The sequence below is a fragment of the Scleropages formosus genome, chromosome 3 (genome assembly GCF_900964775.1).
Source record: "Scleropages formosus chromosome 3, fSclFor1.1, whole genome shotgun sequence".
Taxonomy (NCBI): Eukaryota; Metazoa; Chordata; class Actinopteri; order Osteoglossiformes; family Osteoglossidae; genus Scleropages; species Scleropages formosus.
Window position 1 is genome coordinate 32,367,219 of NC_041808.1, and position 12,472 is coordinate 32,379,690.

Here is a 12,472-nt window from a genome sequence, read left to right on the forward strand (position 1 = left end):
TCAGAGATACACTTCCTTTTTTAACAGGGGAACCTGTGGTTACGACGTTAACAAAAGGACATTTACAACAGATAGGGCCTACGCTCACGATGGCTGGCTATGCTGCAGTTCCATCAAACAGTGACAGGGCTCTTTGTTGAATTACAATGGTGGCATTCTACCGAGCCTCGTACAACGTGTCATAAACGGATGCCCAATTTGTTTAGTTTCAATCGTTACTTTGCTTTCTGTTTTCTGAAATCGAGAGGAGCGGAAAATTCGTGGTCAGTTACCTTTGAGGAACTGCATGAGTCTAAATTCTGGAACACACAACGTCTTCATCCACCACAAAAGGGTCTGTAATTAACTTTATTTACTTTTCATTCAAAAGACATTTATTTGTGGGAAAACTAAGCTTATGTATGAAAATACCAAAGGGTAATGACTCAGCTTTAAAAACTAGGACTCAGGATTTTATCAGCCTGGAATAAAATCTTATTAATAATATAGATTAATCTGATGAACATTTGGAGCAGTGCCGGTTTACCAGTGATGTCAAAGCCAACAAGTTGTGTATGAGCGTACGAGCCTTATTCAGAGTGAGTCATATTTACACCAGATATTTACACCACAAAGTGGTGGCTTGTTTATGCTTAAAACGAGCTACTGGGCAGTTCAGCACAGCACACTGAGATCTGAACTAGGAATACAGACTAACTGATACTTAGAATACAAACTGCTGACTCACAGCTCCTGGGCCATATGTTTGGGAATGAATTTGAATGGAGCTCAGCCTGTGCAGTTTTTGCATATCATACACTGGTTCACACGGGGTTTCTGCCCAGTGCTCTGGTTTCCTCCCAGATTCTAAAGACGTATGTTTCAGGTGAATTGCTGACTGTAAACTGCCCTCTAACTGTGCACATGTGAGAGAATGAGTTTGTGTATTTACCCTACGATGGACCAGCATCTCATCCAGGGTGTACCCTACAACTGCGACCCTGCAGGTGAAGTTACTGATAATGGATGACTGAATGTTGATGGCACAAATTATGCACCCAATTGGAGTAATTTATCTTTCTCTCACACAATTCAGAATATAAAACTGCCAAACTTCATACAGTGAGGGTCCTCAGAGTCAGGACTGGTCATTGCAGGTGTAAATACACCCAAGTCCAACCTGAATGGACTATGCCCATGAGGCACATGAAGAAAACCATGCTGCATGAGTATAATTTTTGTTATGTATATCATAATAGAGAGAAAGTGAGTCTGAAATTCTCGTCTGTTTCATACCAGACGAGAACACATGTACCCACGAAGAGAACCGCTATGGGAGTTGCAGTTTCAACCTTCAACCAACCAAAAAACAAATGCTGCAGGCATGCGTGCTTATAATAATGTCTGAAGATTGCAAGGCTTTGGTCAAAGGTTTCTTCCAAGCCAGAAGATTATATTTTGAACATCAGTAGCCATAACATGAAGCCCAGCAGTTATGAATGACTCCACTCAGTCCTATTGTATTGGTAACACTCTTCCGTTCTAGTAGCAGCTAAGTTGTTCACTCAGGGAACAAGACTAGTGTATCTTCTTTTAGTTTGCTCACCTGTAATCATTCACTTGTTACAAATATGAAGTTCTGAATAAATTCTTTAATATTAACCTATATGTTACCAATACGTACTGCGCTGCTACCTGTAATTTTTTTGATGGACAAAAAAACTGAAACTAGTCCCTCCATTGCCAATGCCATGGATATGTGTCTATTTGTATTATATTACATTTATGTTTTATATATAGGTGGAAACAGCATGCTACATTTTTATTTTATTACAGCCTACAATGATTATAGACAGAAAATTACCTCACTACAGATTACATACGCGGCGGACAAACACATAATTAAGAACGGGATACTACGACAAACGAGAAACTGAACTAAGGAACGCGGACAAATCAAAAAGCGGCGGGACAGGAAGTGACGCAAGCGCCAGCACGAGCGGTGAAACGAAATAACAGCACACGCGCGAGAGGGTATGTCGCTGATGTTGGCTGTGTCGCTGTAGCGAAAAAACTTGTAGACAAAAGCGATAAACTCACAACGGCGAGAGAGAGCGAAAAGGGGTGAAGAACAGTGCGTGGAGGACGGGCGGTCGGGCGGGACGGCCGGGGGCGTTGTGTTCGGGTAACAGCTGGTGCGACTCGCGCCTGGAGAGCAACGCGACCGCGCGAGGGGAAGCCGAAGCGGAGCGCGCCACACGCAAAGGAAATAATAATACTACTACTAACAATAATAATAACAGAAGCAGAAATTAATTCAAAAAGTTTTCACAAAGTTTTAACGAAAACATTACTATATACATTCCTCATACAGTCTAACTTGACTGCTATAGCCACAAATGATCATCTAAACCCACCAAAATAAACGAAACAAAGGGAACCTTTCCTTTCTCGGTCTCACAAATCAATCCAGTGCTGCTGCGGGTTCACCTCCAAACAAGGAGAAACTGGAGGGAAACACCGGAGGGAAAGTAACGCAGTTCTCACCCAGAATAAATCGGTACACGCAGTGTCATTGATTGTCCGTGCGGTTAAAGTGGAACGCGTTGCTGCTCCATGCTGTTTCCTGCGATTATCGTATCCCAAACACTAAGGAAACTCTATACTGTTCTATTTCCAGAAAGCAGCGTAAATTAGTAATAGCTGGTGGGCCGAGCGATTTGCCGCTTTACATATTTGAGCTGCTCACACAGTCGAAGCAACGTGGATTGGAACGCGAACACACTCAGGTGTACTTTGCGCAGTCAAGGGGTCAGAGAAAACACCGATGGTGGGGAAACACAGACGACGCCCGGACCGCTCACACAGCAGTGTGTACTGCCCTGTATAATATATTCATATATACTGTATTATATTCGCTGCGCTGCGGCGTCTCACTCAGCGGATCGCAATTTGTCGTATCGCAGGGACTTGACTTAAAAGACACCGCTTCGTGTCCGCGCGCACCCTTTGAAGTGTTGCACCACCTTTTAATAATTTCCCGCACGAGCCAGTTACAGCGAAACACGAGTGGATTTTTAATAGACAAATACACAAAAGAAATGCAGTTATGCACAATCGGAATATATATCGTTTTAGCAGTATTAAGAAGAATAAATAATCTATAGTACACGCGGCACGCTCAAGTTCATCTGTGCTTATATACTGTATTCTGCTACATTTAATTTTTCGTTCAGGTTTTACATTGTTTAGCTATTATTACGCAGAATATACATACGCATTTGTTTCCAGTATAATAATATTCCGTAACCGAATTATAGCGATTCAGTACAAATTATATAAAATAATAACAACTAATGACAAAGCTGTTCTTTAATATTCTTCTTAATGTACATTTACGAGACTTCGGTTACAGAAAGAGAAATTGATAGACAAACCTTTAGTTGAAACTAAATCCAGCTAGTTAAAAGTTTAGATAAACCGAATCATTATATTTTGCTTCTTATAGTTTGCTCTATTTGCATAGTCCAGTACGGACGTTTCTTTTCAGGTTAGTATTATGATTTTTAGAAACGAAATAATTTGAATATGTGTTTTAATAAAAGAGAGAAATACTTTAAGTGTGTATATATTATAACATATTGCTTAATTTTTGCATTGTTTGAGGTCATGTGGTATTAATAGTTTAAGGCATTGAAATTACTGATTTAGATCTTAATTTTGTTTTATCCATGCAAACTGAAGGAAAATTATAAGTGTCCGCAGTCTTTAGTGATGTCAGCAAAATTGAACAAGAAATGTAAAAGTTTTAAATGAGTTATTGTGCTTTTCAGTGTGAGGATACAGGGGCGTACTTTTAAAATACTTTCAAAGGAGAGGTAAAAATAAAATGAATCCTTATTCCAAAATGGCTTGTGATGCTTTTTTCGTTTAAAGAAAAAAAACGAATAAAAATATTTTTCTTTCTATTAAGTCTAAATTATTAACGATTGCTATGTACCAGTTTCACCGTATTCATTTAAGACATTTAATTTTAAGAGATTTCTTTCTTTAACACAGGAATGTGTATGTTTATCAGATGTCTCTTGTAACTTTTCATTTCATTTCAATTAAATGAAGTATTCCGATTTCTGAAGCTCATCTTAAACTTAGCTGAATAGTTTCAAATTACTTTGCAGTTTTGACAAATGCAGTTGTCTAAAGAATGTTCTGAACTGATGTTCCCGTTTTTATCACACACACACACACACACACACTCACAGAACTAGGCCGGTCCGTTGAAGTAACTATCATAAATTTGACATAAGTAGCACGAAGGCTTATGTTTTCAACAGCGAAACCGCACCTGTTACAGATGTCTCTCAGTCTCATGTTTCACTTCCAGTTTGAGGGTTATTAACATGAATGATTTGATCCGAGTTCCCCAACCGCCCTGTGGGATGATGGACACCTTTTAATATGTTTTAATAACAAATTTCTCCACTCACATAACGTTTTCTCTTGAAGCATTTACCCACCAATGTTAAATTCATTTTGCATTGCATTTTGGGTTTTATGCAAATAGAAATGATTTCATTCTATTACATAAATTATTTTAATAGTGAATCATTTTCTGGGCTTAGTGTTGGAAAAGTGTAGTACGTGTACTGATAAAAAGACATTCAGAATAATGTTGTGTAAAATTACCCCCAATTCTAACCACGCAACAGTTTGCGTAAAAGTATTCTAACAGTTGTAGGTATAAAGCAGGTAAAAATTTCAAAATATTTACACCGAGCAAAACACCCAAGACCATGTATGTAAAGTGACCAATCGGAGTTGAAGTGTTACGCTCGATGACCAATCAGAGGGGAGGAGGTGGAGAGACTGTAGCAGAAGTTCCACAAAGTTCCTCCAACGTGCAGCGGCGGAGCGCAGAGTGGAAGCGAGAGCGACGGGAGCGGGAGTGACCACCGGCCGCGCGCGGGATATCGCTTCATTTTCGTTTCACTTGTGAAGTACCGCTCATTTATATCTGTCGCCGCAAACATGCGCATCAGCTGTTACAAACAGTAAAGCCGCAGCGCTCTTAAGGAGAATTCTTTCGAAACCACCGAGTCGAGCGGCGTTTCCTTGGAGTCCTTCCTTCCTTCATCTGCTCCATCCGATGTTCAAGATGACGGAGGAACTCGACAAGTCCCTGACAGACCCGCCCTGCAGCCCCGCGGGGACCTCCAGCTCCGTGTCCCAGGAGGACTCGGACTCGGACGCGCCGTCCTCTCCCGCTGGCTCCGACGGACACGGCTCCCTCCTCATTCCCGGGATGGGCAAGAAGATGAACGGCGACGAAGACGAGCGATTCCCGGCCTGCATCCGAGAGGCGGTGTCCCAGGTGCTCAAGGGATACGACTGGTCGCTCGTGCCCATGCCGGTGCGCGGGAACGGCTCCCTCAAGAGCAAGCCGCACGTGAAGAGACCCATGAACGCGTTCATGGTGTGGGCGCAGGCGGCGCGCAGGAAGCTGGCGGACCAGTATCCGCACCTGCACAACGCCGAGCTCAGCAAGACCCTGGGCAAACTGTGGCGGTGCGTCCTCCGCGCTTCCGTTTCGCCGCGACTTTCCCCCACACAGAGTATTCAGAACAGCCGCGACAATTCGCAGTTCGCGCACGCTCGGTAGCGGCAGCATCTGCATATGCAAATTCGTTACATAGAATGTCGGTGACGCTTCACACGCACGCGCCCGCACTCACGGCTCGCGCAGCGCCGAAAGTCAGGTGTTACATTTAGCTGACGCCTTTTCGGTGAGTCACGTTAAGGTAACTGTTAGGAACTGAGAACTGTTCACCCATTTATACAGCTCGGTAATTTTTACTGGAGCAGTTTAGAGTAAGTTTCGTACAGGGAGAGATCGGGTTCGAACCTGCGACCTTTTGGGTCCAGAAAGCGTAGTCAAAGTGTTCATTTGTGGTGCGCAGCACATTGGTCTCCTGCATCGGCTGTTGTGATTAAGAAATGAGAAGGTTCATCCAGGTCTTTCTGTCTTTAAAGCAGCTTGGCGCACAATAAATCTGCCCGATTCAGTTTTGACCTGATTTATTTGACAAGTTATTGTATTAAAAAAAAAAAAAAAAACTGTCTGTAATCATTGTAGGCTGTAATAAACTAAAAAAAAAAAAAAAAAAAGCACAGAGAAAGCTACTTGGACTGACTCTTCGCGGCTTCTCGTTTCATTGCTTACAGCTTGCTGTCAGAGAACGAAAAGAGGCCCTTCGTGGAGGAGGCAGAGCGGTTAAGGGTCCAGCATAAGAAGGACCACCCAGACTATAAATACCAACCACGGCGACGGAAGAGCGTGAAGCCCGGTCAGAGTGATTCGGACTCCGGGGCCGAGCTCGGTCACCAAATGTACAAGGCTGAACCAGGCATGGGGGGAATGGGTGGCATGGGGGGGATGGCGGACGGACACCACCACCAGGAACACGCAGGTGAGTGGATGGCACAGAAAAAGGATGAATTAACTGCATATTCGTAATTATGGGGCAGCAGATAACATAGCGATTAGGGCTGACGCCTCGCAAGCTGTCACCTTCAGATCCTGCTCTTGCTGCAGTACACTTTGATAGAGTAAGAATACCTTGCTGTATGAATAGATTGTAAATTTGTTTGTCTTACACTGTAGGTTACCTTGGAGACGGACACAGTCCAGATTGAAGCTAGTAACAGTCGGCAGTCTTATCTACATAATGGGGAGGCACGGTGGCGCAACGGGCTTGGCCTGCGCCTGCTCTCTGGCAGGCCTGGGGTTCAAGTCCTGTTTGGGGTGCCTTACGATGAACTGGCATCCTGTCGTGGGTGTGTCCCCTCCCCCTCCAGCACGTCCTGTGTTGCTGGGTTAGGCTCCAGTTCGCCGCAGCCCTGCTTGGGATAAGCGGTTTCAGTCAACGTGTGTGTGTGATCTACATAATGGTACATGGCGACTAAAGTTAACACTTCTGCTGCTCTTTTTCTCTCAAAAGGACAAACTCATGGTCCACCGACTCCACCCACCACTCCTAAAACTGACCTGCACCACGGGGGGAAGCAGGAGCTCAAGCATGAGGGCAGACGTCTCCTGGACGCCGGCAGACAGAACATCGATTTCAGCAACGTGGACATCTCTGAACTGAGCACAGACGTCATCAGTAACATAGAGGCGTTCGACGTCCGCGAGTTCGACCAGTACCTGCCTCTCAACGGTCACGCCCTGCCCTCAGACCACGGACACAGCCCCGCAGGGGTCGGTTCCTACAACTCCTCGTACGGTCATCCAGGTGCTAACAGCACCGTGTGGAGTCGCAAAAGCGCCACGTCTTCCGCGTCACCCAGCAGCAGCGGCGGCGGTGATGCAGGACAGCAACGGCCACACATCAAAACAGAACAGCTGAGCCCCGGCCACTATGGCGAGCACCCCCACGGATCCCCCACGCACTCCGACTTCGGGACCTACAGCACGCAGGGCTGCATCACGTCGGCCGCATCGGCCTCGGCCGCAGCCTCCTTCTCCAGCTCCCAGTGTGACTACACAGACCTGCAGAGCTCCAACTACTACAGCCCGTACTCCGGCTACCCCTCTGGTATTTACCAGTACCCTTACTTTCCTTCGTCCCGCCGGGCGTACGGGAGCCCCATCCTCAACAGCCTGTCCATCCCGCCCTCACACAGCCCCACGGCGAGCTGGGAGCAGCCTGTGTACACCACCCTGTCCCGACCGTGAGCACCTGCCCTGCACGTGAAGCGCGCCACTAACCAGGTGTTAAGGGAGCCCCGAGCGAGCGTCCCGTAGGTCTCTGCACTAATCATGAAGCCGTAGAGTTAGCTGGGGCCTTCTGCCAGTTTATTAACAGAAACCAACACAAATCAAGACTATTAGGAAGGAAAAGCAGCAACGCGATAAAAGTGCCTACTGATTTATGCAAGCTTATACACGCTGTCAGCGTTCTGTGCTCCTGTCGCATTGTCGCGGACTTCTGTGAAGCATCGGATCTGCTTTGTGCCCTAAAGTCGAGCGGAACTCCTCTGCGAGGACCACCCGAGGCCCGCTCGCGCGCGTCCTTGTGATTTGACGATTCTGCGTGACGTAAGACAATGTAATGCGCTCGCGCACAGACTGCTATTAAACAGGTGGGAAACATGCGTGTTCGTGCACTGGGACCAATTAATTCGATTCCAAGTCATTCTGACAGTACTTTTTACTGTAAATTCTCGGCCGAAAGCTATATTCCATTCCAGACGAATTTTCATTTTGCATACTATTGCGGTTCACGCGGAACACTCCTAACAGTAATTGTAGGTTGTAAATGTATTTTTTTTTTTAATATTCATTTTATATTTATGTTTTTGCATATTTTTTCTTTCTTTAAAAAATGGTACGTTTTAAGTTTAATTCAGTTTAATACATTTTAAAATTATATACAATTCTATGCATTGGAATATGAAAACCACTTTTGAAACATTGCAGTTAAAAGATGCTCACATTCCGACTCCTTGAAAACCGTGAGACGCAAGTAAGGAGAACTGAGTGACCAACTGAAGTGCAAGTGGTTCAGGGCAACAGCTGTGCGAGGCCCTATTTTGGTGGACTGTGTGCAAAGAAAAGGAGGAAGGTGGCACCCTGTACTGTACTGGACCGCGCTATGAATCGGTTATGAAGGAGTCGGGAAGCTGTCACTGAACCAACCGGCCACAATAAACCCCGTTATGTGGTTAACGAACTCGGCCTCCTTACAATATTCACAGTCTTCACACACTTTTCACAAGGACTACGTTTGCGCATCATTTCGCATTATCGGAACACATTCCAGCGGAACTGGAGACCAAAAGGCAGCTTGCAGTTGCCTGAATGACAGCGGACGAGGGAGAAGCAGGCAGAACCTTTTACATGCGAACAATGTTTTTGACGACAACATAAACCTGCCCCCTTCCCCAGTTGGTCATAGTGTGAGTCCTGCTCAGTGGATCATTGCCAGCAGTAAGTCGAACAACAGAAGCCTGTGCAAAATAGATTTTTGCGTTGCGATTTTTCACTTACTGTTGTTCCAAATGCTGCGAGATACACCGGCGTGCAAATTTGCGGAGAACCCAGATTGAAATAAAAAGTACACATTCCTGAACATCTATGTAATTTTAATACCCGAAGCCTTCAGTGAAGGTCTGAATTTTAATGTAATGCATTAACAGTGCGGGAAACTTCGTGATTAAGTCGAGACTTACTAGAGTGTAAGTTTAAAACCTGCAAAAAGGAAATCTGTACAAAACGCAGAGTGTACAAAATTTGTTCAGAACAAAATCTGCAAAAAAATGCGGTCATCTGTAACATATTAAAAGATGTATGAGTAGTATGTTCTCGCCGCCCTAGAGGAATAAGCGTGCTTTGGGTCAAGCTGGACCAAGTAAGCTATTTTACCAAACAATGATCCATGCGGTAAAAGCTTGCTCGACATCAGAAAGGGGCCCGCAAAATGACACGTGGTCCGTGTGGTGCGGTCGATACGCAGCTCCTCTTCTTCGAGCACCTGCCCCAGGTAGCTACACATACTACTGCACAATCATTAATTTTACTAACAGTACTAATGGACGCGTGGCAGTCTTCGGTGGGGAGTTTTGTTTAAAACAATCAATATAGAGGAATTTGGAGTCAACGCAGTTGCTTCAGCACAGTTTATAACTGGAAATGTTTTGACTGTCATGCGTATTTAAAGTAACTGGACGCGTAGGGACTCCGGGGCGTCAGAGCGGAAGTGGGAGCGCGAGCCGCGGAAACGGTCACGCAAGTTTCAAGGAAGGCGGGAACATCCTTGCATTTACTTTGCGTTATACCTTGAGATCTTGTAAGGTCTACTTTTCCTCCTCACCGCTGACATGATTCAGCAGGAAATACACGGAACACCGGATATTTAATTTTCCCGAAAACATTGTAAACGCAACGTGAAAAACTCAGATGTGGTGCTTTGACTTCATTTTTACATCAAGACCCTTTGATCACTTCTAAAAAATATGTCGCCAATACGTGTAAAGTTACACCTTTACAGAGACAATTTAAAAAAAATCTTGTACCATGGTGTTACGCAAATGCCTATATACAACTTAAAGTTTGTCTTCGTATATTTTATTTTGTTCATTTTTCAGTGTTTTTGAAAAGTGATGAGATGTACGTTTAAAATGTTAACTAGCAAATTCTCACAAGCACAGCTAACATTTTCTGCTGGTATTTTTTAAAGAAGAAATAAACATTGTTTTACATCAAACTTTCTTTTTCCTTATTTAATGGTTATCACTGTTGCAAATGGCCACATGTATGCACAAATTCAAAGTTCACAAATGCTGTATTTCCGAAGTCCATGATTTCCTTTTCTCTGGAATAATTTATTCCTTTAACTGGAGTGCAAAGTACCGCAGCTATCTGCCCAGTCCCCATTGTTTGAGGTTACTAAAGAACACCCAGTAATTTCTAATTTTACCCCGTTTCAGACAAGAAACAGAAAATGCAGTCAACTCAACATTTAGGGGGTTGCACTTGAGCAAATTTTTATATCTGAAATGTTTTTGCCCAAGTCACAGTGAAGGGTTAGATTTTCAAATAAACATTGTCTCACCCTGCCTCTAATAACACCCTTATGACAAGTTCAGATCAGTAATAAATAGAGGACATCTTTGTCAACGGACTGAACTATGCGTTTCTCGGTTTGCTTGGAAGCATTACAGCAATGCGTGACAGTGGAAAGAAAACAATAGCTGAATTATATTGCACCGGACTTGCAAGATGTGTCTGGTGCCAACCCACCAACGGCATTAGACTTGTATTAGATCTGTATTAAATCAATGTCAGTCCTCATTGATGTCTTTAAGTAAGAATGATGGCGATACAAAAATCTGTTTACTGCACACAGATGAATGGTTTTCCTGAAATCATTCATGTTACGTACCCTGTCCCAATGCCTTTCGGACCTGCGGCCGTTCAGCTGCAAATTTAACTCTTTCAGAAACTAACCAACGTTTTAGTCTGATTAGACAATCTGACAGAATTCTCCTCTCTAGGGTGTAAGAGTACAAACATCTCTGCACGGACATACTGGTTAAGTACTCCTTAAAAACCTAACTTGTATATTTGCTGCGAACGAGTTACTTTGGGTTTCAGATCCTTTTAAATGCAAGGTGATATGAAACTTCTGTTGCCCGTGCTGGTGTGCCAGTCACCAGCGCTCCTGAGGAAGTGACAGACCTGATGGGTGCCCATGTGGGCAGTGTACTGCCTGACTCGTAGGCTTGTAGAGCGCGGGGGGGTGGTGGTGAGGGTCAAGAATGTTGGACCGTGTGCTATTTCCCGTTTTGGTTTATTCAGTTTGTGCACAGGATCAACATGTGTGCATCGGCAGCTGTCCTAACTGACGGAGTTGTGCGGCATCGCCCCTGCCTGGTGCGAAGGGAAGCCCCACGCCCTTACCATCACCTAACAAGCCCGGCTGCCGTGAGAACTGAAGCCAGGGAAGGAGGAAGCGCCTGGGCTGGCAGCCCATGGGGTGGAATTTTAAACTGGGATGGAGCATGTACGCCAACCAGGCGTCCCTAATGGGCCATAGGGACAGTGCCAAGGGCCGGAGCGCGGAGCAGCTGAATTTTAATGATTCATTATCTTGTGGAGGGGGTTCTTTTGTGCCCCTTTATCCGAGGAGCAAGAAAAGAATTAATTTGACAGAAAATAGAAGGGCACAGGCTCTGACAAGTCATTAAGAGGATGGCGAATGAATGACTACATTTACGCCGGGCGGATTTCTTATTTTTTTCCCCGTCCTTCCTGTCAGTTTTATATATCGCGTTGTTCCGTTAACATAAAATAAATTAAAAAAAAAAAAAAAAAAAAAAAACAGCAATATCGACTGTAAAATATTTCAATAATCTGTGAAGTTTTTTTTTTTTTTTTTTTTTAATGGAACAACAGTGAAACAGATGGGATGTGGGCGGTGTCAAAGAGGGAGAGAGAGGGAGAGGGAGAGCGACACGTTGCGTTTCCTCTTTAAACTCGGCTTTCTCCATTGTTTGTCGAGTTGTTTCAGTAGGGACTCTTAGGAAGGAGCCTGAACAGGCCGAATAGAATTCACAAAGCCCCTCTGGGGGGCTTTCGGCTCAGTTTCAGTGCAGAGGGGTCCCATCGTATTGCCCCTGACCATAAAAACCTCTGCAATACAAAAAAATCCAAACCGTGACCAAATTCTGAGTGTCGCAGTATTCCCACCAGGTAAAAGAAACACTGTTTTGATGATTCCCAGTGCTTTCCTGAAGCCTGAGCCTGCGGATTGTACAGCGTGCATTCGTCAGCCTTCCCCGCGGCCTCAGAGACAAGGAGGAAGAGGAACACAACCTCCTGGACCGACGTCAGCTTTTGCACCGTCCCGCTCGAGTAGCCGCTCAGCGTTTCAGCTACAGCAGAAAGCGGTTTGGTTCTCTTATTAAATATACCAGAATCATTAAAATCTTG

The 12,472-nt window shown here is 44.6% G+C and overlaps 1 protein-coding gene across 1 annotated transcript; it reads left to right on the forward strand.

Annotated features, from left to right (window-relative positions):
- The first annotated feature begins 5,125 nt into the window (after positions 1–5,125).
- LOC108940729 (transcription factor Sox-8-like) lies at positions 5,126–8,266 on the forward strand. The gene is made up of 3 exons (XM_018763079.2): positions 5,126–5,544; positions 6,202–6,446; positions 6,978–8,266. Exons 1-3 carry the CDS (start codon positions 5,126–5,128, stop codon positions 7,712–7,714), a joined length of 1,401 nt encoding a protein of 466 aa, XP_018618595.1. The 3' UTR covers positions 7,715–8,266.
- Positions 8,267–12,472: the final 4,206 nt, after the last annotated feature.

What these genes read in the sequence shown, in the direction of transcription:
- LOC108940729 (XM_018763079.2), top strand. Translation starts at nt 5,126, where the DNA reads ATGTTCAAGATGACGGAGGAACTCGACAAGTCCCTGACAGACCCGCCC. An exon ending in ACCCTGGGCAAACTGTGGCG is followed by an intron (nt 5,545 to 6,201) that starts GTGCGTCCTCCG and finishes CATTGCTTACAG; the next exon opens with CTTGCTGTCAGAGAACGAAA. An exon ending in CCACCACCAGGAACACGCAG is followed by an intron (nt 6,447 to 6,977) that starts GTGAGTGGATGG and finishes TTCTCTCAAAAG; the next exon opens with GACAAACTCATGGTCCACCG.